Source organism: Spermophilus citellus, assembly GCF_964194105.1.
Source record: "Spermophilus citellus genome assembly, chromosome: 18".
NCBI lineage: Eukaryota > Metazoa > Chordata > Mammalia > Rodentia > Sciuridae > Spermophilus > Spermophilus citellus.
In genome coordinates this window covers 43,231,451-43,259,329 of record NC_138200.1, presented here as the reverse complement: position 1 = coordinate 43,259,329, position 27,879 = coordinate 43,231,451, and the positions used below count along the sequence as shown (strand labels likewise).

Sequence of the window (27,879 nt, the reverse complement as noted above, 5' to 3'; positions counted from 1 at the left end):
AGCTGTTGATTGGGTTAAGCTGCCGGAAGTGGGGCGGAGCTTTGTTGTGGCGGTGAGGAACAGGAAGCCCTGAAGGGTCAAAAGGAATACAAAAGCAAAGGCTGTTTTCTTTCTTTCTTCTCTCTCTCTTTTTTTTTCTTGTTCTTGTTCTTCTTCTTCCTCTTCTTCTTCTTTTTTTTTCTTAAGTGTGAGCGACCTTTGAGGTGGCGGTTTGGGGTGGGCGCCACCGAGGGGAGGGAGTCTCGCCTCCCGCGCGCTGGTAGGTGAGTGCGGCCTGGGTCCTGGCCAGGAGGCGAAACCTGGACCTATTCGCCGAGGAGATGGTGAGCTGCGCCTAGTGTTAGGGGTAGTGCCAGGCCTGTTCTCGGTCCGCGTACTCGCAGGCTGTCTTGAGTGGCCGGGACTTCGAGCTCGCGGGGCCCAGCCTGCAACGGAGCGGAGGGAGCCTGTGGGAAGGCAGCTGGGTGGTCTGGGGAGGTTCCCTGAGCGTCTCTTGTCGGCTCTCTCCACTTTTCTACTGGCCTGGGCCGGCTGTGTCCCAGAGGTCTTGAAACAGCTCCAGGCTGCTCAGGCGACACGGAACTCCTGTTGGAAATGGGATAAGTGCAGCATGGGAAACACATTTATTATGTTCATTTGCTGTGCCAAGTGCATTTTCTTGTAACTGAAAGATCGAGAGTCGAGACTTGGCATTTGAGAGTTGTTAGCCCTTGGGAATCCCGCCCACCCCGAGAAAGGGGGATACCTGTTCGTTCATAGCCGCGGGGAAAACACGATCTGTGGCCCTTGACTTAAAAATGCATATTCTCAGACCCTTACCCGCAAGTAGTCTGGCGGAAAAGGTCTTAAATGGGACCTAGGAAGCCAAATTCAGCCTGGTGGTCGGATTCTTAATGACCTCTTTTGTATCAGCTATGAGATAGGATTTGTCTATTCTTAAGTTATTTGGCTGATTTTGGTGTGTCCGCAGGGACACCATAAAGTGGTTTGGAGAGCACTGCTGCTGAAACGTTTGAAAGAAATCCGTGTGTAGACTCCTTCTGATACAAGAAATTGAGCTGAGATAAAGGCAGCTTTTATATATTCCAAATAGAGCCCAAGATGAGCTGTGAACAGTTTGTGAATGTCTGAAAGTAAAGGCTGCCCCAGTTTTTTTCTTTACTGAAGTCTTAAGAATTTCCCCATATGGTAAAGGCATTAAGGTTCTTAAGAAAGAAAAAATTACGTCAAGACCATGTACTTGTTTATCAGTCTTCACTTTTAACTTCCAAGAAAGTTTTCGGGCAGGATTTCTGAGGATTGAACACAAGGGCACTTTACTACTATGCCACAACCCCAGCCCTTCTTATTTTTTATTTTGAGACTGTCTCACTAAGGTTGCCTAGGGCTTCACTAAGTTGCTGAGGCTGGCCTCAAAATTGGATCCTCCTACCTCAGCCTTCTGAGTAGCTGGGATTACAGGTGTGCACCAGGCTTACCTTCTGCAAATCTTTTTTTTTTTCTTTCTTTTTTTTTTTTTTTTTTTTTTTTTTTTTTAGAGAGAGTGAGAGACAGAGAGAGAGAGAGTATTTTTTTAATATTTATTTTTTAGTTTCCGGCAGGCACAACATCTTTGTTTGTATGTGGTGCTGAGGATCGAACCCCGGGCCGCATGCATGCCAGGCGAGCACGCTACCACTTGAGCCACATCCCCAGCCCCCTTCTGCAAATCTTGATGTTTGGTTAGGGTCAGGCTGCTGCTTCTTAAATTGAAAAACCACATATCTGATAAACGAAGTAATTTAAGTGTGTAGTTTGGCCATAGGCTCAATCATGGTGTCATATGCCTTTGTGGAAGCTAAATTTAACTTTTTCAGTATGTTTACTCTCAATTTTAGTTATCTGTCTCTGCCTGGCACAACATTTGTCTTCTTTCTTAAATATGATTAGTTTTTAAGATTGTTTTATCTTTGTCTTTGATTATTTTGTATTTTCACTGATGTGTCTATGATTTGTTTTTGTTCAGTTAGTCTAGTATTTATTAGACTTTTTTGACTCTGTGGATTAGTGTCTTTCATTAGTTATATAAAATCCTCATCCATTTTATATTCACAAATTGCTCTGTCCCATTGTTTATTGTTTACTGTAACAGACTTTTCTATTTTATACGTCTCTCTCTGTTTTTCTACTACATTCTGGATAATCTCTTCATTAATTCTCTTATTTCCAGTCTGTTATGATACTCATCCACTGAAATGTTAAATCCAGTTATTGCATTTTTAATATTTGTTTCTTTATTAGCAGTGCTGGGGATCAAATCTGAGCCTTGCTCATGCTAGACATGTGTCTATTCTTGAATTTTTTTAGTTCCTGAACCAAGAAATTTGAGTTTGCTACTGTTTCTTATTCCCTACTACTGATTTTGAGGTTTGATTTTTATTTCTTTAAAGATAGTAAGCATAGTGTTTTATAATTGATGATTAATTTCACAGTGTGAATTCCCTTTGGGTCTGTTTGTGCTGTCCATTCTTGCTTTTTACTTCCAAGTTCACCTTTATCTTGAGGGTACCATAGTTCTTTGGGGTACCAGATTAAGATGGAGAGGGAGGTGGTTATCAGATTCCACATTCTGCCACATGCTGGCATTGAAACTGTGGCTTTCAGGTCAGATAAATCATCAGGATGAAATCCACTGTGAATATTAGACTTAATTTATGATTTTTAACATCCTCCTAGATTTTATTCAGATTATTTACTATTTTGTTAGCTTTTCTATTTCAGAATTATTTTTAAAGAACTTTTCAACTTTAGGGTTGGGGATGTAACTCAGTGGTGCAGCACTTGCCTAGCATGTGGAAGGTCTGGGTTCAATACCAGCATTCAAAAAAAAAAAAAAAATAGTGAAACAGACAAAAGAAAAAAAATATATAGATCTTTTTTAATACAGTAGTGGAGGATTGGTCTTAATTACCTAGCCTACTTTTTCTAGAAATCAGGATCCCCTTCATTGTGATTTTTGGATTGTATAATTTGTGATTCTTGCAATCCTAAGTGAACAACGACTTTTTCTTCATTAAACTTCCACAACTTTAGTGCCACAACTGTTAAGCTTCCTTGTGGGGCATGGTGGTACGTGCCTGTAGTACCAGCTACTTAGGAGGCTGAAGCAGGATTGCAAGTTCAAGGCCATCCTGGGCAACTTAGATACTATCTCAAAACAAAAATGAAGTCTCAGGGTGTAACTCAGTGGTAAAGTGCACACCCCTGAGTTCAATTCCCCCATACTACCAAAACAAACACAAAAAAAAATAAGCTTCTTTGATGGCTTATTCTATTCCTTTTGTTAACTCTTGAGTGCTTGACTTCCATTCTTAGCATTTAACTGTGTTCTATTTTTCTTTAAATTACTCATATGCAACCTTATCTGTTACTGAATGCAAGTTCTCTCACTAAAAAGTTAAGTGTCTCTTCAGTACCTAGCATTGTGCCTTGCACAGAAAAAGTCCTTGAAAATCTCAGGGAGGCATCGTATTGGACATAGAAAATCAGTGCTAAAGTTTTGACATGGCCAGATTTCCTTCCAGTTGGAAAAACTGCTATCTCCCCCCCCCCCCCCCCCCCCCCCCCGTGAGCTCCAGATGAAGTAGTTGGATTTACAAGTCACAATGTGTAAAAAGTACAAGTAACATAAGAAACATGAATAGTGAGGGTAGTGTTATTTATATTCTGAGAGGTACATGTACATTGGGAAACCAAGGAGCAGCTAAGGGAACCAATATTTAAATCAGTGCTAATTCCTTTAGTATGTATAGATGAATTCAGAGTAAGTGCATATCAAATTCTTGTGCTATGGAAAGCTAAATAAACATAATTTTAGCTAATTGAACATTTTTTTTTTTAGATGCCTAGAATGTGGCTACAAACTGCTCTTCATAATAAATATTTAAAACAGATTAAAGCTGAGCTTGGTGGTGCATACCTGTAACTGATTCTGGGGGTTGAGGCAGGACGATCTCAAATTTGAGGCCCTCAGCAGCTTAGGGAGGCCTTAAGCAACTTAGCAAGAACCTGTCTCAAATTAAGAAAAGGAAAAAAGAAAAAAAAAAAGGACTGGGAAAGCAGCTGAGTGGTAAAGCACCCCTGGGTTTAATCCCAGAATCCCAAGACATTCAAACATAATCTCCTTTGTACTGGAGTATATTAAATAAATTCTGTGTTAGAAGACTAACTTTGTCTAGTAATTATTTTGTCTAGCAAAACTAGCAGTGTTTTCTGTTATGAATTGTTATTCTCTGAAGTTTTTTTTTAAACAAAGTCTTGACGATTTGTTTATTTTTAAAAATATTTTTAGTTGCAAATGGACACAATATTTTTATTTTTGTTTATTTAGTTTTTTTTAACATGGTGCTGGGGAACAAACCCAGTGCCTTGCGCATGCAAAGCAAGCGCTGTACCTCTGAGTCACAACCCCAGCCCCTCTAAAAAAGTTTCTTAGTAGAAGTGCCTTTTGGTCAGAAAATAGTCTTTTTTATTTGGAATATAGTAATAGTTAAGTTAGTTAGATGGCAAATTCCTCTTAGTTGCCATCCTGAATTTTGAAGGACAGGTGATTTAACATCAGGGTAAAAACATTGGAAAGCAGTAAACTATGTATGTACTGACAAGGGAATGTATTGAACTATTATGTATTAGTGTGAAGCCTTAGAACATCATAACAGAAATCTGATCTCTTCTGGTGTGTTTTTACATGTATAATCTACCTAATTTTAGAGTTAAAAGGTTATGGTGGCCAGTGATGTAAACACCGAAGGTAGTCTGTCATCACAAAATTCAGTTCCCTAGGAAATCAGATCTCATTAAATTGCATCATGGCACTAGATAAGTGGAATGATTTTTAATCAGGTATAGCAATTATTTGGGGGGAGCAATGTAAGCTTTGTATTTTAAAACTTGCAGAGTGTGCTAGATAAGACCCTGAGCCCATTTCACCTCACCAATTTGGAAATTAAATACCAGTCTCTAGCATAAATACAGTAGTGTAGTATTCCACAGTTTCTTTGGCCTGAAATACAAGAACTTTGTTTTCTTGATTATCAGGCAAATTTGAAAACCATGGACTTTATTTGTGCCAGTTTGAAACTTTTAAATTTGGACAAAAGGATTTTGGTATGGCTTTGATTTTCCATGAATCCTCTATTTGAAGAACTTAATCCTTTTAAAAATAATATAATATTAGCGTGGGGGTGTAGCTCAGTGGGAGAGTGCTGTCTAGCATGCATGAGTCCCTGTGTTCCCTCCTTAATACCACAAAAATAAAACAAAGTTATGTTTAATTTCGTAATTAAAAATGCTACCTGAGTAAAGGAAGGTTGACCAGATTTACTCTAAAATTTAACACAGTAAAAGCAAATGAGCATTCCAGCATAAATCCACTGCATTCCTACATTGATAACTCCCGGACAAATGGAACCCAGGGCTTTGCATATGGTAGACAAGTGCTTTCACACTGAGCTACATCCCCAACCCTTTTTTAGTTTATATTTTAGACAGGGTCTTGCTCAATTGCTCAGGTTGGCCTTGAACTTGATCTTCCTTTATCAGCCTCCTGAGTAGCTGGGATTGTTGTCTTGGCCTGCATTGATCTTGATAGATCACCATAATCCTGGGATGTTTGTTTTGATGTTTTAAATTATTCTAGCAAACAAAAGGGAAAAAGAAGAGACTTGTGAAAATTTAGCTAAGCAGTAGGAGTAAGTCAAGGCAAGACAGTTTCCCAGCTCTTCTGTTTACTTCCAGAAAGAGGTCGGTGAGTGGGAGGCACTTATCACTTCACTACTACAGAATAAACAGCCCATGGATCTTGAACCCTTCAAAGAAAAATACACTGTACAGCAATGCTTCTCAGTATAAGATTTTTAATCAGTTGGAATTATTTTATTGGGGGGGGGGTGTTGAACCCAGAGGTGCTTTACCAACTGAGCTATATCCCCAGACCTTTTTATTTTTTTATTTTGCGACAGGGTTTCACTAAGATGCTCAGGGCCTTGCTGAGTTGGTGAGGCTGGCTTTGAACTTGCAATTCCCCTGCCTTAGCCTCCTGAGGCAATCCCTTCCCCCACTTGTAATGTTTGTTCATGTAACTAATTTATTTTTCCCCTACTACAGATGGTATTGAGTTGAGTGCAGATGGTATTTCTCTTCCTCCTCTGCTTGAAATTAAGAGACTTGTGTTCAAAATCTGTAGTAATGGGAAGCTTTTCAAAGGTTTTATATATTGTGCTAAATGAATTATGTTATTTACCAGACAAAAGCTTTATGTTATGTAGTGCTGTTTTGATCCTTGCTGTTAAGTGTAGTCTGTGGGTGTAGACACCGGGGCTCAGAAGAGTTAAGTGACTTGCACACCATCATACTAATAAGGGGCAGAACCAAATTTTGAACACGAGTCTCATAATTTCAGGCAGAGTACATAGTCTTTATCATTACCTGTACCTTCTCTTGATAAGGAGACTATAGATTAGTTGAATTCAAGCAGGATGTACTGAAAGGGGTGTAAAATTAAGCTTACTTATTGGCAGTATTGACAATGAAGGTTTGAATCCTGAAAAGACCTGAATATTTCTTTCTTCTTTTTTTTTGGTACCCAGGGATGCTTAGCCATGGAGCCACATCACTAGTTCTTTTTATTCTTTGAGACAGAATCTCAAAATAAGTTGCTAAATTGTTGAGGCTGGCTTTGAACTTGCCATCCTCCTGCCTCAGCCTCCCAAGTTGTTGGGATTACAGGCATGCACCACTGTGCCTAGCAAGACCTGATTATTATCCAGAATACTCAGGACTATGGCTACTTGTTTATCAAAATTTTCTGTCCATATCTTAGACCTTTCTTAATGTTGAAAGATGATCAAAATTAAATATACAGAGAGCCACTGGTGGTGTTGGAGGCAGGTAGGGAACTGCAGCAGTTGAAGTGCCAGCAAGTGAAGAGCTATGGAGGAAAATGCACATTGAAGAAAGATAGATAAAGCATTGGTTTAGTCTTGTCCCTTTTGAACTCACAGAAAACCACTGCTAAGTGTGACCATCTACCTTGGCTCAAGTAAATTCAGTAGTTTGAGACAATTTTTTAAAAAAATTTTTGGCTGTTGATGGACCTTTATTTTATTTACTTATTTATGTGTGGTGCTGAGAATCGAACCCAGTGCCTCACACATGGTAGGCAAGTGCTCTACCACTAAGCCACGACCCCTGCCCTTAGTTGCTTTTCTTTACTTTGTAAGGTTAAGCAACTAGGAATGTTTGGCCCAGAAAAGTAACAAGTTAGGAGGAACAGGGAGTTAGCATCAAACAACTGTCCTGTTGTCATCTTGGAAAAGATTTGGCTCCTTCTTGTATAGTCCCAGTGAATTGAACCTATTCTTGGAGTTCATAGGGAGACAGATTTCAGTTACTTTAAGGAGGAAGGTCAGGCCTGTCAGAGAAGGCTTGGCTGCCTGGAAAGGGAGTGCAGTAGTCCATCTTGAGGTTTTGAAACATGAATTAGGTGCCCATCTTCTAGGTATGTTTGGTGGATTCAGATGCTTGGTAGAGTTATAGGGACCTGTCTTCTCTGAATTATTTGCCAAGACATAGGTGAGGGGAAAAAACAGAGCTAATACAGGGTGAGAAAGGAGAGCTATAGCAAACAGCTATAACAGAGTAAGAAAGGGGGAAATTGAGAGTCCAGTATGTCTCTCCCATCCATTAGAGCCCCACCTAGTTTGCATTTCCTATGCTAGGAATATTTAATAAATTGTTGACTTGTTTTAGAAGAGGTGGTTCTGCAGACCTTGAGGAATTTGGGATGTGGCACAGAGACTGAACAGTTCTGCTTTTGTAATAACCCTCTGGATTGAAATGTGGTGATGAGTGGTAGTGGTGAGAGGTGTCCAGGATGTGATGCTCATGTGGGAACAACAGCTTCTGTCAGTTGATTTAGGTTTTTTGTAGTAATTTTCACAATTCTCTCTTGTTGTTATGTTGTACTAAACCTCAAATAGTAGCTTTCAGGCTGAGACAATTACTATTTCTCTTCTTCTGAATGTTAGAGTGTGTTTGCTTCATTTCTAGCTTTATTAAATAAGAATGTTGCATGAACATTCTTAGCACTGGAATTTGATGTAGAAAAAAAGTTGAAATTGACATGCTCTTGTTTTCAACCAAAAGTGGTGGTTTTTGGGGAGAAATATGGTAAAAGTGAGTAGAGGTGTGATTTTTTTTTGGTACCATGGATTGAACCCAGGGGTGCTTAACCAGTGAGTCACATCCCCAGCCCTTTTTAATTTTTTTTTTTTTTTAATTTTGAGACATTTTGAGACAGGGTAAAAAAAATGCCGAGGCTGGCTTTGAACTTATAGTCTTCTCAGCTTCCTGATCTGCTGGGATTACAGATGTGTGTCACCATGCCCATCTAAGAGTAGGAATTTTTGATGTCAGGTTTGGATTTGATTTTTGGCTCTACCATTTACCATCTTTATTTCCTTAGACAACTGATAAAATTTCTCTAACTTATTTTCCATTTGTTAAGAGATAATATTTCTTATAGGGTCAACATTTATGTAAATACAAAGTATGTAGTATGTGGTATGAACTTAGTAAATACTATTACTTCATTTAATTAATTTTGGGGGGGTACTGAAAAGACCCAGGAGCTTTTTACCACTGAGCTACATCCCCAGCCCTTTTTTTTTTTTTTAATTTTTTTTTTTTTTTTTATTTTGAGACAGGGTCTTACTAAGGTGCTGAGGCTGGCTTTGAATTTACGTCCTGCTTCAGCCTCCTGAGTAGGTGGGGTTACAGGAATGCCTATCACACTCAGTTATCTGCTTTACTTTTGTGATAGCAGACTTTCTTTCTTACTTTTAGTAAACTTTATTGTTTTTCTAATTAGCAGTCATCTTTAAGTGGACATTGGGTTGAGTATGTGCCTCTTTGTTAGGGAGTAATGTGAAGAATACATAACACATCAGAGGATGGTTAATTCCACAATTCTTTGAAAGGAAAGAAACCAGCAAGCAAAAACAGAAAGAGGCTTAGTTTAAAAGGAATAATATACACTATTTTATCTTTATTTCCTTCTCCCCTCTTCTCTAAAGAAAGGTCCAGGTAGATGAAGAAGATACATAGGAGACTGGGAATCTTCTGTATAAAGACATGCATAAGATGGTCAAGATTGTTGTGTGAATGAGAAAAGAGAAGGAATGAAGATAGAATTCTAAGTGTGCAAACAGGGTGTTTAGAGGGAGGGTGGTTAAGAGTATTTGGCTTGATAGCTTGGAAAGTGTGTGGGAGACCTGGGTTCTTCTAGTTTCACTCTCCATTCCTGGTTGTGTATCTCTAGGCCTCTCACTTCCCTGCTGTACAGCCTGGACTCCATCACTAAAGTTCTTTGGGTACCTGAGATTCTCATCTGAATTTCTTGGAAGCGAGAGCAGGTGAATCAAGATAGGGACCTGTCCCTGAAACAGGCATTTCAAGAAGGAATAATGTCAAATATTATGGAAATGGGAATTGGGGAGGGAGGAGAGAAGGGAAGGCAAGGGCAAAATACTAGGGACTAATGGAGCAAATTATTTTATATGCATTTATAAATATGTCAAAATAAACCCCACTATTATATATAACTGTAATTCATTGGTAAAAACTTTTTTGAAATATTATAGAAATAAAAGAGGATGAGAGCTGGGGAAAGGGTGAGATGTCCAGGAGACCAGTTTGTTTGGAATAGAGGGACACTGAGATTTACTGTGAAACGCCAGGTAATGAGAATTATTCCACGTTCTTTCACTGACTCTGTAGGTAACCTGATAAATTAGGGAAAATGTAATTTTGTCCTTTCAACAATGACCTAATAAATTAAACCATTTGAGGAAGAAAACATTTTAATCTATTCCTGGATGAAACAGAGCTCACTTGTTTCTCTTTGAAATTTTAATTGCAGTTCTTTCTCTCTCCCTTTTTTGGTAGACTGATTGTTCCAGTATGGATGGAGGGGATGATGGTAACCTTGTCATCAAAAAGAGGTTTGTATCTGAGGCAGAACTAGATGAACGGCGCAAAAGGAGGCAAGAAGAATGGGAGAAAGTTCGAAAACCTGAAGATCCAGAAGGTACATAGGCCTGTAGTTGGACATTTACATAGTGATCTTTAATCCTTATAGTGCCTGCCACATAGGCATTGGTTGTCCTTGCTTTAGAGTCGAAGAATCGAGGCTCAGGGGGAGCTGTGTAAGGCCTGTGTGGCACACTGGGGTGCTCGCTCACATCTTACTCTTTCTTCTCTCCTACACTGGCTTCCGGGAGATTCTGCTAGTCTGTTCCATCTGGATAGGTGAACCCACAATCTGAGCAGCTGAGAACACCGCTGCTGTGGAGGGTGTGGGCTGATCCCTCAGCCACATAACTGTCCCAGGCATGGGCCCTATTGACATTGGTAGTTGGCTTTTGAGAACCTTTGACCCCTCTTCGAGATCCAAAGGGAAGCAGTGGGCTTCGTGCTATTTTTGTGTTATCCTCACCTTCAGATCATGCAGGACTTGGCTTTATATTAAAAATTCCTCATGATTCCAAAATAGTATGAAAAAATTCTAAAGTGTGTATCTCCCCCTCCCCACTTTATCTACTCATCTTTCTTTCAGAGTGTCCAGAGGAGGTTTATGACCCTCGGTCTCTGTATGAAAGGCTACAGGAGCAGAAAGACAGGAAGCAGCAGGAGTATGAGGAGCAGTTCAAATTCAGTAAGGTTCAGAAAATACAGCGTCCAGGGGACTCTACAGGGTCTTTTTTGATCGCTTTTTCCTCATGTAACATTCTTTCTAACTAGCAGTGGGATTGTCTTGATTATCTCATCTCCAGATGCTCATTTGGTGGAAAAGAGACAGCCTTCTGCCTTCTAGACCACATTGAGCATTTTGTTTAAAGCTCAAGATACCCATTTAAATTCTATGCTAATATCTAGTAATGGGAGAAATGCCTTGATTTTATGCCACATCATCCATCTAAAAGCCATGGTGTTTAACAGTTCTTTCTCCTAATCCCCTGAAGAACCTGCAGCTTATTAAAAAAAGAAAAAAAAAGTCTTATTTGTCTATATTTTCCCTTTAGCTTACTTAGTGTTCCTTTTTAATTATTTCCTCAGAAAACATGGTAAGAGGTTTAGATGAAGATGAGACCAACTTCCTTGATGAGGTTTCTCGGCAGCAGGAACTTATAGAAAAGCAACGAAGAGAAGAAGAACTGAAAGAATTGAAGGAATACAGAATATCCTTTGTACTTGGAGGGAAATCTGTACAGTGTCAGTATTCTCATAAATATTTGGTGATCTTCAAAGTATTTTGCAACTCTACTCCCTTTTCAGTTCTTTGAACTCCTGGGCCCTGAATGACTGGTAGTGATCTGCAGGGTCTGTGTTGTTGCATGCAAGAGTTTAAAAAAACTATAATCACAAGTCCACATTCTTTAGTATTGAGTACAGGCATAAATTCAGGAGGTAGCTGTGTATATTCCTGCCTTGTGGAATCAGGCTCTTGAGACAGGGCAATGTAGTCAACATCATGCAGGGGAAAAATTGGCTTTTGAGTTACAAAATTTTTTTTTTTTTTTTTTTTTTTTCAGTGCTGGGGATTGAACCCAGAGCCTCATGCATACTAAGCCTATGTTTGCCCTCTGAGATACACTCCAGGCTCTGTGGTACCATTTTTTTTAATAGCACTTGTCACTATCTGAAAATTGTCATTTGTTTTTACTGGGTTGTTTTATCTTTTTACTGCTGAAATGCAAAGTAAGCTCCATAATCACCAGGACGTAAGCTGGGTGCAAGTGGTGCACACCTGTAATCCCAGTTATTTGGGAGGCTGAGGCAGGAGGATGGCAAGTTCGAGGCCAGGCTTGGTAACTTAGTGAGACCCTGTCTCAAAATAAAAAATAAAAAGGAGCTGCGAATATAGCTCAGTGGTAAAGTCCCCCTGGGTCAATCTCCAGTACCACAAAGCCACTACTGCTACTACTACTAGCAGCAATAACAGAAAGACTTGACCACTACTTTTCCCAGTGCCTGACATGTAGTATATTCTTACGAAATATGTGAATAAATTAATGAGTGATTTTAGATGTTAATGTGGCCTCCCTAACCTTTTTTCTTCCTGTGAGGAAATTTATTTGAATATTTCAAGCTAATGTGTTGAATAACCTCACTACTGTGTTGAAACAGGCTTCACCTCTGACAATAATGTGCTTAGTTGGTCTTTTTTTGCAGGAAATGTGCAGTTGGTTCCATTTTGAGTTATGAGAGAAACTGTGCAGATTCCCTGGGATTGTGTTTGGATATAAACTGGTTGCAAAAGTCCTAGCTTCCATTCTCAGTCTGTTAGTAACATTCAGATGCAGCTTAAGGATAAGAATTGATGGAAAGTTACTCCTCAGTTTCAGCTGTAGGAGTGAGACTCATTCTTTTGAACTCCCCAACCCTGACCCTGATGACCCCCAAATAGTATTGTGTGTTGATATTTGTAGCAATGGACAGATACATGTAGTACATTGCTTCAGACCCAAGCTTTTTCCTTCAAGGAAATACATTAATTTAGCACTTCTCATTTGAATTACATCTTGTTTTAGGTTGGCAGCAAGTGTCTCCCAAGGGAGCGTTCTGGAGAGTAGGGATGTGTGAAGTGCCCTTCAGTTTTCAACTAAAAGGAAGGAAAGAACAGAAACTTTTCTGTCCTGTTAACATTGTATTACAACACTACAGAGGCTCTGAGGGATGTTGGATTTGGCTGGAATCTTGGGAAGTTCTGACTGTGTAGAAAAACTGACAAAAAGCCGGCCTCACCCCTGATGTATAATGCACTGATCCCATGAATACAAGCAGCCGGAGATGAGTGGAGATAGGAGAGGAAGAATTAGACATTTGGTTATTGAGGCTCTAGATTAGGAGCTGGCTCATGGTTTTGCATATTTTGACATGATACATCTCATAACATGATACTTCTGAATGCAAATAAACTATGGTTTGTGCCATGTAAACAACAGCACTTTAGTTGTTAAACTAGTAGTTAGTAATATTATGTGTATTTAAAATTACGCAGTTTTAAGAAATTCTTCATCTAAAGAATTCCTTGATATATTTGAGGTATGAGTCTATTTTTAAAGCATTTTGAGGGAAAAGGACTCAAGGAGGGAAAATCTTGTGCTTTAGCTGTGGAACAAAAATAAGATTACCACCTCTCTCCCTGCCAAACAAAGGGTGGGACTTTTCTTCACTTTAAAAGAATAAAGGTTAAATGTTCTTTGTCTGGGATCTGGTATTATAAATACATATATGGTTTTGTTGTATTTTTTCCTATTTTTGTTTTATTTTTTCAATATTTAATATTGAAAGTTCTCTTTGAGAGTTTCTGTTCCTTATTGATGAAATTGCAGGTAAAAATGCTGGGCGCAGTGGCGCATGCCTGTAATCCCAGCTGCTCGGGAGGCTGAGGCAAGAGGATTGCAAGTTCAAAGCCAGCCTCAGCAAAAGCAAGGTGCTAAGCAACTCAGTGAGACCCTGTCTCTAAATAAAATACAAAATAGGGCTAGGGATGTGACTCAGTGGTTGAATGCCCCGAATTCAATCTCTGGTACACTCCCCCCCCATCAAAAAAAATGCTTCAGGCTAGTGTTTTTTTGAAATCTCCATTTCTTTCTATTTTTTAAACAATATTAACATTCAGCATTAGCATATTATGTTTTTATTGATGAATTTGAGAATAGTACTGAGCATTTTATACAATGCCCATCTAATACTACAAATATTTAAGCTAATTAATGCTGTAGGAACAGAATTGGTGCCTAAAGAATGATCAGAATGAGCATTTCCTCGTTTCTGGTACCCAGTTTTCTCTATAGTTCAAGGACATAGAGATAAATAACCTAGATTTTGTATCTAGATTATGTACCTCTGCCCACCTCTTTGGGCTGCTGCTTGGATTCTTGGGCACTAGATGTCACTATTGTTCAGTAAGTTACTACCACATCTTAAGAACTTATACTGTGACAGAATACTCTGTTTTCTAATCTGTTGTGAGAAAGAAAATAAAATAAAAGGGAGCCAAGGGGCTGGCAGATCAAGCGAAAGTGACAGACCTTGAGAGTGAGAGGTTGACATGGGGCATGAAACAGTGATGTGACAAGCACTCTGCTTATGCTTTTACAAATAGCGTTTTGTTGCTTGGGTTATGTTTGCACAGGATTTCTTATTAAAATCACCTTAAGAGAGTGTTAAAACGACTCTTGGGCCTCTGAGAGCCTTACTCAGTAGTCAGGGACAGGAGACAGAAGAGGGAGTCTTCATGTTTAACGAGCTTTGAGGGAATTCTGGTGTTGCTTGTACGAGTAGAGCAGGAGTTAGCCTTCATGATCCAAGTTTGAGTGCCACTGATAGTCATAAAGACATCTGCAAAATCCAGTTTCACCCTTGATAGGGAGAAGCACATATTTTAAGGGAAACCATAATTTCTCCCTGTTTCCTTCATATTTCTTAAGACCCTTGTTTTCTCCTCAAGCATGTCTTTGGTAATACTGGGTTCTCTGGATATGCTTAGATTTTCATTGAAAGTCAGAGGAAAAAGTTGTTTGCCTGTGTTATTTTGGACTTGATATACCGTCTCCCTTTGAGGTCACCTTTGTTTCTGTTTAAATCAGCTGGATGTAACAGGCAGAATAAAGAGGTAAGAGGCTGTTTTTTGTTGTTTGTTTTTTTTTTTTTTTGTTTGTTTTTTTTTTTTAATAAGTAGGCCAAACATGATATGATACAGCCAAAGGGCCAGTGGATTATATTTGTTGTCCTCCTTTTGATTACCATAGTCCTGTGGCTTTTGTTTAGTTTGACCCTTAACCTGTAACTCACAGCAATCTCAACAAAGTTGGAATTTCTGCAGAAAACAAGAAGGAGGTGGAGAAGAAATTGACTGTGAAACCCATAGAAACCAAGAACAAGTTCTCCCAGGCAAAACTGTTGGCAGGAGCTGTGAAGCATAAGAGGTCAGCCAGCACTTCCATGGTGTGAATCTTCCTCTGGCCGTGTCATCTGAAATGTCACTTGTATGGGATCAGAGCAAAAGATTACCTAACATATGTCTTTGTGAGGTTCCTTCAGTGTGCTCGCCTCCCTGTCTCCTTCCAGATTTGGTGTCTTCTGTGTCCTCTGACCCTTGTATCATCATTTGTTCAGCTAAGAAATAGTAGCTGCCATGTGTCAGGCATTGTGTTAAGTGCTTCTGTGTTTGGTCTCATTTATCTCTCTCACATTTTCTACGAAGTACAGATTATTATAATCTCTGTTTTACAATGAGAAGGTGGAGAAATTGGGAGGTTGGAGAACTTTTGTCCAAAGTCACACATCAATAGAGCAGTTCAGTATTTGAGCTGTTGTGTTTCTAGGCAAGTGAAGTAGCAAGTTCCGTGCAAGAATTGTGTATAGGGTCACGGGAACAAAGGAGGAAAGTGCACGACGCTGCCTGGCGGTGCACAGGCTCGCAGACTCACAGGCTCGTGCAGGAAGTTAAGGAGGCATGAAAAAGATGCTGATAGGGTAGGACACTAGGGCTTTGATAGACAGATAAGGGAGAGAATGTTCCAGGCAGAGGGGACAGCTGCTGCAAAGGCATTGAAAGAACAGAGCAGCTGTGACAGGGTTATGGAGCTGGCTTTGGCTTAGTTTGATTGACATGGCAGTGGTAGCACTACCTAGAGATTTTGATGGTTCTTCATCAAGTTTGCTCTTCCCTTTCCAGATCCTGAAATGGCACCATAGTGATTGAATCCGGTCGTGTCAATTTGACCATCGAGACCATGGGCAGAATGATGTTTAGTTTAAATGCAGTCTATTAGGAAAATCAATATGGTATATTGGCAACCAGCCACACGTTTTGAAGGGAGTGTATTGATGCATTTTTGTGGTTTGGCACATCATCCATCTGCTGCAGATGTTCCTAGGAGCTTTGCCTTCTTGTCATCACGGTACATCAGCTGAGGAGAGGGGATATCAGTAGCTTCAAAGGGCTAACAATTCATGGGTTATTCTTTGCTCAAGCTTCTACACAAGGTCCAGTGTTTCTCAGGATTTGGACCTGGGTCATTCTTCCTGGACTGTGCCAAGGAAGGACTCTCCAGATGGGCATTTAGTTACCTCTTGGCCAGTGCTTTTGCTGGTGCAGAATGGCTGTTGTAACTGTCTCCCTTACTTAGTCTTTAGATCTCCTTTAGAAAGGGCTCTGTTAGCTTATTTAGTGACCTGAATAAAACCCCTTTTAGGTTTTGAAAATACATTATTTAATGTTGCTTTGCAGAGCAAAGCAATGAATTAGCCTCTTGGAGGCAGGAGTTCCTAACCTCCCCTGCCCTGGGTTATTAGAGTGACCGAAGAGTCTGTTAATAATGTGTATTCCCAGGCTTCATGAATTCTGGTTCAGTAAGGTTCAGTAGTCTATGTATAAAAGCATAAAAATGAAACAAGTATCCATTTCATACCTTCTCCAAGTTTTTTCTCAAAGACTTCTCCCAAGTCTTCTCTCCAAGTTTATTTTATTTATTGATATAAATAGTTGTCAGATAACTAGCATGTTCATGTGAAGCCTTTCTTCTCAGAGGCTTCCAAAGTTATATATTTTCCTCAGCTTTCATTGAACACAGGTTGTATATTTTCTTCTTGTATTTTAAACTTTGATTTAGGAATAATTTAGAATTATTTTTGAATTTCTGTAGTGAGCTAATTTAACTGCATACACACACACACACACACACACACACACACACACACGTATTTTGTGTATTTTGCAAGGCTGGAGATCAAGCCCAGGGCTCCCAGCGTGCTAGGCAAGCCCTCTGTCATTGTGCTGTATGCCTAGCCTGCTTTCATAGTGATTTCTTGATTTCCTCCATAAACTCCTTAGAGTAGTCAGTGCTTTTGGGTAAGGCTGTTTTCCTAATGTTAATGTTTTCCTTGGTACCCCTTTTTCCGTTCTTTTACTTTTTTTGAGGGGCTGGGGATCGAACCCAAGGTTGCTCTACCACTGAGCTGCATCCTCATCCCTTTTTGTTTTTATTTTGAGACGGGGTCTTGCTAAATAACTGGCCTCAAACTTAACAGTCTTCCTGCTTCAGCCTCCCTAAGTAGCTGGCACACCCCCCCACACACACCTGGCTCCATTCTTTTACTCTTAGTCTTTCTAAGTATTGTTTGATTTTCTTTTGTTAAGTTTCTAGTTGTGTCTCTGCTTTTATTTGTTTATTTTATTTTTTAATTTTTCTGGTGCTGGAGATTTAACCCAGTGGCAGTGGTGCCCTGTCTCCCACTGAGCCACATCTTGGCCTTTTAGACAAGTTCTCGATAAATTGCTAAGCCTGGCCTTGAACTTGCCATACTCCTGAAGTTTCTAAGTAGATTTAGTTTATTTATTTTAATCAATATTTTTTATATCTTTTCTACCATCTTAACATTGTCTGTTTGTTTATAATTTTTCTTATATTCTTGTTCTGGAAAAACATGACTGAGAAATCTTAAAATTGCAAATCATTATTTTTCTTTCTACTAGTTTGGATTTATGTACCCTAATAGAAATAAGCTTGAAATTTACCAGGCATACTTAGCAAAACCTAAAGTAAATAGCTATCTCACTTCCCTGCAAAAAATATGTGGACCTTAGACTCTGTAGTTACAGTCCCATTCTTTCTTCTTTATCCGCTACTATTGTCTGGGTCTTCACTATGGTTGTGTTTAATGCCACAAATTACATGTTTGTTTGTTTGGTTGGTTTTTAATAACACTTGTTTAGACTTATATTTGTATTTACCACCTTCTTGTTCATCATCCCTTCCTTTTGGGATGGATTAAGGCCTTCCTTTTGGGATAATTTTTTTCTTTGTTAAGAAGTACACTCTAGACATTCTTTTAGCGACAGTCTTTTGGGTGACTCTCAGAATCTGTAGCATGTTATTGAAGATATTTTCTTTGATCTTTACTAACTTAAGTAAATTTTTGTCATTTGTGAACCTGTCCACATATTCTTGAATTCCATCTGTGGTTCTAATTGAACTGAATGATAAAGATAACCAAAAAAAATCAGAAATTTATATACTTCACCTCTTGGATTTTATCAGGAGTTTAAGTTGTCTTTTATAACGAGTTTTATAATTGGAAGGAGATTAAGAACCTGAAATGAAGGCTTTTCATTTCAGATCATCCCAGCTCCTTGAGGCTGCGTAAGATCCATATAAATGGTTTCTAGAGCTGCTGATTTCCTAAGCTTTTCTCCCCAAGATTGGACATAGCTCAAATCACCATGGTTTTTGTTACAGTGCAGAAAGTGGCAACAGTGTGAAAAGACTGAAACCAGACCCTGACCCAGATGACAAGAATCAAGGTGAGTGTCAGCCTTCATTTCTTTCTTTTACTCATAATAAACATGAAGCACCATAAAAGGCTGGCATGCACTGAATCTGTAAATGAGTACATTTAACTCTTTTCAAATAAACCTACTAGATTTAATTTGCCAACTATTTTATACCAAACAGGATTTATACCCAAGAGTATGTGAGCTGCCCTGCAGAAGTAATATGTTAGAAACCAGTGGAACTGATAAATGACAGTTGTGCTCTCTAAGGAGTGCTTACAAAGCCCTGGTCAGATGACCTCTGCTCACAAGAGGTTTTTCTCTGTCTCCCTCAAATGTCAGGTTTCTTGATTTCACCTGGCTTGCTACCAGTAGGAGGTAGAATGCCTGGCTCTCTCTGATTGTTATTGGATTGAAGCTAAGTGCTTAATACAGTCTCCAGAAGTATGCTTTCTTTGGGTGGTTACTTTTATGCAATGACTCTGCCTCTGTTTTAAGTTGTCACAAAGTTGTAGGGAAGGGGGGAATGTTTCTGGGAGCTGGATTTGGGATGAGAAATTCAAGATTCTCTTTTCAGTTTCACCTGACTCCCTATGGGATTGAGATTCTGAACATCTATCTATAAAACAGGGCTTACGTTTATTTCTTTCTCAGAAAAATAATGAATGCTTTTAAAAATGTTTCTGCAGAGTACCAGTGATAGCAGGTTGTTGCTGTTAGTACTCTTTTGCTCTAGAACCTACTTTTAAAAAGACCTTTAATGGCTGGACATGGTGGTGCACATCTGTAATCCCAGTTGTTTTGGAGGCTGAGGCAGAAGGATCACAAGTTCAAAGCCAGTCTCAGCGACTTGATGAAGCCCTAAGTAACTTAGTAAGACCCTGTCTCAAAATTTTAAAAAAAAGAGTGTGTGTGTGTGTGTGTGTGTGTGTGTGTGTGTGTGTGCTGAGAATGTGGTTCAGTGATTGAGTGTCCTTAGGTTCAATCCTTGGTAACAAACAAACCAAAAAAAAAACAACTTTAATGTAGAGGCTCCCTTCTATCCATATTCCCTTCAGTTCAGCTCTCCTTTCCACAGGGAAACAGTGTTATATTTTTCTTCTGTATCCATCCAAAACTATTCTGTTTATATACAAGCAATTATAAATATGTATTTTTTAAAATACTGTATTATAGATAATTTGAAACAGACTCAATATAATAGTGTATTGATCCCTATCACCTAATTTCAACAATTTTTTTAAAAACTTTTGCAGTATGGGGGTGAAATCCCAGATCTTGCACATGCTAGGGAACTGCTCCACCGCTGAGCTTCTCCTCCGTCCTCTAACAAGTTTTAACGTGTATTCTGTCTTCATTTATACCTCCCAAGTGTAATATTTTGTGACAAGGCCTAGACATCGTATATTTTCATTTATAATTCTTTAATTGTATTCTTCAATATTTATTTCTGAAAAGAAGTTCAATATTCTTCAATATGAGTATATTCTTCAATATGTATTTCTCAAAACTTCTTTGTTTCATTTTAATAAATTGTAATACTATGAATATATCACAATAATTTCCTTATATCTATTATTATTATTATTATTACTACTACTACTGCTGCTGCTGCTGCTACTACTACTACTACTACTACTACTACTACTACTCATTTTCCTAAATTACCTAAACATTTTTTGGTAGTTATTTTTTAAAAAACCAGGATGCAAACAAGGACCAAATATCATAAGCCCTTAAAAAATATTGAAATATAATTCACATATCATAAAATTCACCCTTTCAAAGAATACAATCAGTGGTTTTTAGTATGTTCACAACGCCATACAGCCATCACCTCTATCTAATTTCAAAACATTTTCAACACTCAAGAAACCCTATTCCATTAGCAGTTATTCCCTGTTGCCTTTTCCTCTTAATCACCAGCAGCCACTAGTCTACTTTAAATCTCTGTGGATTTGGGACCATTTCTTATAAATGGAATCAAGCAATATGTGACCTTTTATGTCTGGCTTCTTTTTAGTTAATATGTTGTTTTTGAAGTTCGTCCATGTTGTAGCATGAATGAGTACTTTTTGCTAATGGCTGATGATATCCGTTGCATAATACAACATTTTGTCCATTCATTAGTTGATTAGCATTTGGGTTGTTTCCACTTTTTGGATAATTTGAATCATGATGCTGTGAATATTCATGTACAACTTTTTGTGTAAAACAGCTTTTCAATCTCTTGGGTAGATACCTACAAGTAGAATTGCTGGGTCATTTGGTAATTCTGTGTTTAACTTTTTAAGGAGCTGCTAAGTTTACTTTTAAATGTAAAAGTTACTTTTCCAAAGTCCTTTTTTACTTTGAGACAGGGCCTCTTAAGTTGCTGAGGCTGGCCTCAAACTTTCAAACCCTTCTGCCTCAGCCTTCTGAGACACTGGGATCACAGGCATGCACCCTTGTGCTTGGCCAATCTTTGATACCCTTTGAGTTAATTTTTGTACATGGCATGATATAGAGATCCAGTTTCATTCTCTGGTGATATCTATTTGTCCCAGCACCACTTGTTGAAAAGATTCTTCTTTCCTCCAGTGCACTGTCAGGGTGTCCTTGTTGAAAACCAATTGAACATAAATGTATGGGTTTATTACTATGTTCAATTTTCTTTTGGTTAATCTTTATGGCTGTCCTTATGCCATTGCCACACATTTTTGGTCACTCTGACTTTCTAGTAGGTTTTGAAATTGGGACGTGTCAAGATTGTTTTGGCTATTTAGATTCTCTTCCATTTCCATCTGAATTTGGGGATCAGCTTGTCAGTTTCTGGGGGGAATAAAAGGAGCTGAGATTTTTATAGAGAGAGATTGGAATCTGTAGAATAATTTGGAAATATCACTGTCTTATGACATCTTAACAATAGGCTAATATGTCCTTTAATACAAATTTAATTGGTTGGTCTTTAAAAATATTTTTTGGTGGTTTTCTTTAATTTTTTTTTTTGTGTGTGTGTGTGTGAAGAAATTGGGTTTGTCCTGTGGGGTTTTCCATACTCTAGATTTTGCTATTTGTATCCCTGTGATGTCTTTTTTTTTTTTTTAATGTTTATTTAGTTGTAGATGAACACACAGTATCTTTATTTATTTTTATGTGGTGCTGAGGATTGAACCCAGTGCCTCATACGTATGAGGCAAGCACTTTACCCCTGAGCCTCAGCCCCACTGTGAGGTCTTCTATTCTGTGTTTCCTGTAAAGTGGTAATTAGACCTAGAAGCTCGATAAATTCACATTGATTCTTTGGCAAGAATATATCAAATATTGTTTTCATGCTTCTGATCATTGTTTAAGTTTTATTTTACTTTAACTTACTCTTGTGTTTATTGCTTAATTCATTGGTTTACCTTAGGAATCTTTGCATATCTGCATATAAAGAACTTCTTCATTACATTTTAGTATTCCTTTATACTCTTATACCAGGTCTTCCTATTCTGGTGTTTTAATAATAACCCTGTCATGCATGATTTTTTCATTTGTGTGAATATATTCAGATTAAATACTTAAAAGTAATTATTGGGTCAAAGAGACTATATGCGTTTGTATATGGAGAAATAGTGTCAAATTGTCACTTAGAATATTTATCCCAGTTTACACTTTCATCTACAATGTAGGAATTCCTGTTCACTGACATCTTTTTAATACATAGGAACTTACATGACTGCTTTAATAGGATAAATGTATATATATAGTTGGCCCTTGTATCTATAGGTTCCACTTCTATGGATTCAATTGAAAACAATTGAAGGAAAAAATTAACTCTGTACTGAAGCTGTTTAGGTTTTTTTCTTATTATTCCCTAAACAGTCAGTATAACAACTATGTATGTAGCATTTACATTGTATAAGGTATTATGAGTAATGGAGAGATGATTAAAGTATATGGAAGTATGTACATGGGTTGTATGCAGATACTGTACCACTTTTTACCAGGGCAGGGGGTCCTGAAGCCAATCCTGAAAATTCCGAGGATACACATATACTTGGTTGTGATACACACACACACACACACACACACACACACACACACTCTAAATGGGAATCTTAAACACATTTCAGCTAGTAGACCACTTGCCCTGTCTCTGTTGCTTCCCTCCCTGTTTGAATGAGTCACTGGAAGGGAAGACTGTGGCTTCTTTGAACTCTGTTAGGTACTTTTTTCAGAGCCATCTTTTTTGTCTTTCTAAATACCTTCTTCCAGCCCCCACATCCTCGAAGCAGAAGTTAGGCAAGAAGTATCCTCCTTAGCTAGGAGGAGTTAAGACCCCATGAGAAGAATGCCCCCTGAAACTTGCTTCAGAGTCTTGTCCTCAGCAGGAGAAGGATTTACCTCTTTGTCCCTCAAAAGATAACTGGGACCCAGAGAGATTCAGTTTCCCCACTGAAGACTCTGGACTTGGCCTGAGCAGAACCAGTGAATGCAAAGTTGGCTCCATCTACTCCCAAGTCACGCATCTGCCCGCATCCCAAGAACATTCTCTGTTAGTAATTTTCTGTAATAATTTGGTATGACAATGTGGTCCAGCAAATACAGAAGTTGGCAGGAAACTTCACCAAATGGGTGAGATCAGAGGGCACCATTTTGTTCTCTTTGGACTGCTAGCTGCTTTTGGAATGAAATTTGTCAGAGTTGCATTGCAGTCTTTTTTTCTTTCTTGAAACCTCCTAGATAATTGGAGGTTTGGGTCTTTTTACTTAAACTCTTCTGATCCCACAGTGGTCCAGATTCCTTGGTCGTATTTCTACAGCTGGCTTCCATTATTCCCTTAGGCCAGCTCTTGTCTTCTCTAGATATTCTGAACTTGAGCCTTTTTTTTATCAGCCCCTTAAATTAAGTTCATACTTGATAAAACAAAATGCCTCACTGAATAGCATTCCCATAAATAAGTTTCCTAAGTAATTGACTCACATACCCTAATAAGATATATATTTTTAAACAACCAAATATTTCTGCCAGAATACTGAAAGTATGTATTCTGTATGTGATATATGATAATGGTAATGAACGTTCAAGTAACGAGAATGATATAGCTTGATGTCATGTCTCAATTTTAAAAAGAGCATCCAATTTTTACTACCCCTGCCTACCTGCCCCCAGGTTCATCACTTGCAGTGGAACTCTACATTTCTTTTCTTTCATGTTTGCATTCTCACACAGTAGACGTTCTGGCCTATTCTGTGCCAGACCTATGCTGTGCGTCCCGGGGAAGGAATAGTGAAGAGCGAGCCCTTGCAGTCCAGGGGCTACAGTGAGTGAGAATTCAGACAAGCAGCCCGTCTTGTCATTTGGACTATGCATTCTTCTTCAGTTTTCTTATCTTTAATATAAATGATCTTGAGGTTACAGTGATGAGTGGAACTTTATCTCCCTGATTTAAGTGGCTCAAGATACCTTTTGAATTTTGCACTTGCCTTTTTAAAAAATTATTTGAATCAGTAATATATGCACATAATAAAAAGCTCAAAAGGGTAAGAGTGTGGAGTGAAAAGTCAGTCTTCCCTCTTACCCCAACCATTGGTTTCTTTCCCCTGAGCAGCCACAGCTATCATTTTTTAAATGTATTTTTTCAGATACTATCATACATTTGCACTGCCATCTCTGTTCCCCCACCCTCCAAATTGTAACTTTTACACACTGTTCTTCCTGTTGGCTCTTTTCATTTTTTACAGTATCTTGGAGATTTTTTAATTCCAGTACAGAGATGCTTTATTCTTGTTGCTGTGGTTGTTTTTGCAGTGCTGGAGATGAATCCACGGCCTCACTTTTCCAGTAACCTGCACCCCAGCCTGACATGCTTTATTCTTAGCTGCTGACCAGAAGTCCATTACTTAGCCAGTCACCCATTAATGGACAATTTTTGCAGCCTTTTGCTACTGTGAACAGTGTTGCAGTGAGTGTTCTCTTACGAACATCTTTTGAATTTGAAGGCCATTGCCAAATTTCCTATATTCCCTCAGCAACATTGAAGTTACCCCTTCCTTGCATATTCCTGCCTAAATACTGTTTATCTTCCTAGGTTTAAAATTCATCTGTTTCTTTTTCTGTGAACTGTTCATATCTTCAGTCCGCTTTTCTATTCAGTTGTTGATTTTTTTTTTAACAGATCAGAACTCCTTATACCTTGAAGACACTAGCTTTTGTGATATTTGTTGCACTTATTTGCTTCTGCCTGCTGGTAACCATCTTCGTGATCATTGTCAGCTTTCCTGTTACTGACATATCTGTGCTTTAACATTACATAACTTTAGCACCTTTTTTCTCCTTATTGGAGCATCCCATAAAAATCAGCAGATGCACTGAGCTCCTGAATTTTGTGCACTGGCTGTTTGACAACTCTTTTGGCTTCTTGGGTATTTTTCAGTGACCCCTGGTTTCATATCCTTGGAACCCAGTCTCTTTTTTGCATCTATTTGAGGTGTCTATGAAAGTGAGGTGTTGATGTAAGGTCTAAGGCAAAGCCCAGAGGGAGCTGTGCTTGTTAGCACAGGGCAGTGACAGATGAGCTCAGCTCTCCCTCTCCAGTGAGCTCTGGTATCGTTGTAGGATAGTCTCTTTGATTTAGACTTAGTTTAATATTTTCTACTCTAAGTAGTCTATAAGCTTGCCAAATCATTTGACTTCCTCCTCCATCAACAGGGCTGATCCCTACGTGGCAGGTTGGTAGGGTGATAAAGCAGGCTGGAAACATGCGAGGGAAGAGGGAATGGAGGAGAGTTCCTAACTCCTCTTCAGCCATCAAGTTCTGCATCTCCTAGATTGAGACGTGAGTGCTGTCACTGCAGTGGCAGAGTAACTGTGGGCTTCCTGGGAAGAAAAGAACTCCAGATCCTTGGTGAGAGTTGTGCGTGGCCCTAACCTCTTACCTGACTGGCTTCAGTTTTCTCTTTCTGTAAAAGAGAAATGTGACAGCAAGGCACAGTAACCCATTTCTAGATCGCTCATCTTTCTTTCTCTCATCAGGGAAAAGTGGCTTTTCTTAATAAAGAGCGTTATTCTGCGGCTGATTGGTGGCCTTCACCATGTGTCCCTGCTAGCCAGCGTGTCGACTGTCTGTTAATCTGCCATCACCCCTACTGTTGAGCATGTGGAGCCCTTTATCTCCCCGTGGCTGTTTCTGCACTAAGAGTGATTAAGGAACGAAATTAGACATGAGTCCCACTTGCTGCGAGGACAGGGAATCAAACCACAACAGACAACACTGCAAGGGGTTCGTTCTGTCTCAGAGCTGGTGGGAACGGAGAATGTAGTCAGGTTCTGGGGTTAGAAAGGCCTTGGCTCAAGGCCCAGCCCTCTTCTTTACTGGAGAATCACTTCATCTCTTGGAGTTGCACTTTCCCCAATGGTTTCCTCATCTGTGAGACAGGAGGACGAGTCGAGCCTGAACAGGGTTGTTGGATCTGTGTGGCCTCTGGGGCAAGGCTTCAGCACAGTGCCTGGCACATGGTAAGAGCCTCTCAATTTTGGAAAAGAGTGATGAGTAACTTGTTGTCCGTCCTCTTTTTTTGCAGAGGCTCCATCCTGCGTGTCTCTTGGAAGCTCCTCCTTGGGCGGCCCCTCCATCCACTGCCCTTCCGCTGCTGTCTGCATCGGCATCCTCCCAGGCTTGGGTGCCTACTCTGGGAGCAGCGACTCTGAGTCCAGCTCGGACAGCGAGGGCACAATCAACGCTACTGGGAAGATTGTCTCTTCTATCTTCCGAACCAACACCTTCCTCGAGGCGCCCTAGCTCCTGCCCCCTACCACAGGGAGCTCCTCCCCAGAGTGGTCAGTCCGTCCGTTCTGCCTACGGGCGTTACCTCCCTCAAAAAACTCCTTTGTCTATTTCCTGTGCACACCGTGACATTTTTAACCTAATCTGAAAATGTGCCAGAATCCACTTGTGACCCAAACTGCTTGGTTTCTCCTTCCACCTCAGTGCAGGTGACCCACCTGTCCTGCTGCCTTTCTTCTGATGTACTAGGGCAGGGCCAGTCCCAGCAGAGGTCCCACTGACAGTGTCCTGGGAGGACAGGCACCATCTGGCTTGCAGAGGGTTTTACTGCTTTCCCAGTTTTTCTTTGTCCTTTCCCAGTAGCACAAGGAAGCAAGGGCAGTTATGGGACAGGTGCCGTCTGTCTAAAACTTAGTGTAGAGGAATGTGTTGTTTGGTTCTGCCTCACTGGGGAGCATGGAGGGGAAGAGAGCTGGCCAGGGTGGAGCGGAGCACCTCCCTGGAACTAACCCACCTTGATGTTATGTGTGACGAAGTAAAGATTATAAACCGGATCTGCAGGGGACATCACTACACACCCGGCCTTCGTCTGAGGTTCTTCCTTACTCTTGCCTCTTCCTCTCCGCTCCATCCAATCTGAGTCATGGAGGAAGGGAAGGAAAGCCTCCATCTTCTACTCAGACCTTTTCTCTGCCTGGCAAATTATTTTGTTTTTGTTTTGAAATAAAGGTTTTAGTTTAAGATTCTAAACCTTAGACAAACATGTATAGGCCTTATTTAATCATGGCCAGAAGCCAGACTGCTCATAGGTTATAATGAGATGACTTATCTCTAGCAGCTCCTGGGGTCTTAACATTGCCAAGTATTGGGACACACCTGCCTAGTGTGACATCCTCCACTCCACAGAGGCTCTTCTCTGTTTGATGCATTTATTGTAGTTGTGGCTTTTAACTGTTGAAGCTATTTCTAGCCTCAAGGTGCTGGGTTAGTACTTTTCCTTTATTCTTTGCCTGACTACTCTTTAAGCAGCCAAGAACCAGAGAGACTGTGCCCCCTCTTTCTCTCCTGGCCGGAGAGGGGCTCAGCTGAGGGATGGAGGGAAGGGGAGAGAGGGCGGGAAGCCTGAAGGACCGTGCGCTCCTCCGCCTGCACGGTCTTCCTTCCCTTGGGCTCCTGCCTTGGTTGTTGCTGCTTCCCTGGGTGTGAGACGCAGAGACACAGAACGTGTTGGCACAGGGTGCCAGCAGGCAGAGGAGCTACTCAGTTTTAACGTGGGCAAGAGGCCCCTGGATCTCGTCCAACCCACTTTTCCCCTTCCAGCGCTGCAGTGCTCTGGTGCCCATCGGCAGATGGCGGCTTCCCTCTGCCCGTAACTGACGCCTTATAAATTCTGCCTCCTTTTCAGGACCTCTCGGTGCTAATTGTTCCTGACTGTGAGAACGGTGCGTCAGCTCCATCCTAACAAACAAGACACTTAGATAAAACTGTGTAGGCACCTCTGCCTCGGCTTCATTGTTCCTGCGACTGTGCTGCTGTTATCACAGCATGTACCTGATACACCCTCACATCGTTTCAGGAGGCAGGCCGGGGAATCACAGTCACTCTCTTTATGTGGTTTGACTTCAGAGGCCATTACTATACCTCTTGGCCTCTGTTGATGTTGGAAGAAGTCAACAAAGGGTTGCGGGATTGAAATTGTACTTCAGAGCCAGTAAACCTGTCAGAACGAGCTCTCCTGTCTGCATCT

At 40.0% G+C, this 27,879-nt stretch overlaps 1 protein-coding gene across 3 annotated transcripts; it reads left to right on the top strand.

Annotated features, from left to right (window-relative positions):
* The first annotated feature begins 28 nt into the window (after positions 1-28).
* PSME3IP1 (proteasome activator subunit 3 interacting protein 1) lies at positions 29-27,879 on the top strand. 3 transcript variants are annotated; one of them, XM_081274176.1, is made up of 8 exons: positions 29-323; positions 9,985-10,126; positions 10,655-10,753; positions 11,155-11,277; positions 14,900-15,032; positions 18,348-18,412; positions 25,930-26,185; positions 27,538-27,879. In XM_081274176.1, exons 1-7 carry the CDS (start codon positions 321-323, stop codon positions 26,145-26,147), a joined length of 783 nt encoding a protein of 260 aa, XP_081130302.1. In that variant the 5' UTR covers positions 29-320; the 3' UTR covers positions 26,148-26,185; positions 27,538-27,879. The 3 variants fall into 3 exon arrangements, with proteins under 3 accessions (XP_081130302.1, XP_081130303.1, XP_081130301.1); XM_081274177.1 differs by lacking the exon at positions 27,538-27,879 and adding an exon at positions 9,359-9,452 and having other exon boundaries at positions 25,930-26,737; XM_081274175.1 differs by lacking the exon at positions 27,538-27,879 and having other exon boundaries at positions 25,930-26,737.

What these genes read in the sequence shown, in the direction of transcription:
- PSME3IP1 (XM_081274176.1), top strand. An exon ending in AAAACCTGAAGATCCAGAAG is followed by an intron (nt 10,127 to 10,654) that starts GTACATAGGCCT and finishes TCTTTCTTTCAG; the next exon opens with AGTGTCCAGAGGAGGTTTAT. An exon ending in CCCAGATGACAAGAATCAAG is followed by an intron (nt 18,413 to 25,929) that starts GTGAGTGTCAGC and finishes CTTTTTTTGCAG; the next exon opens with AGGCTCCATCCTGCGTGTCT.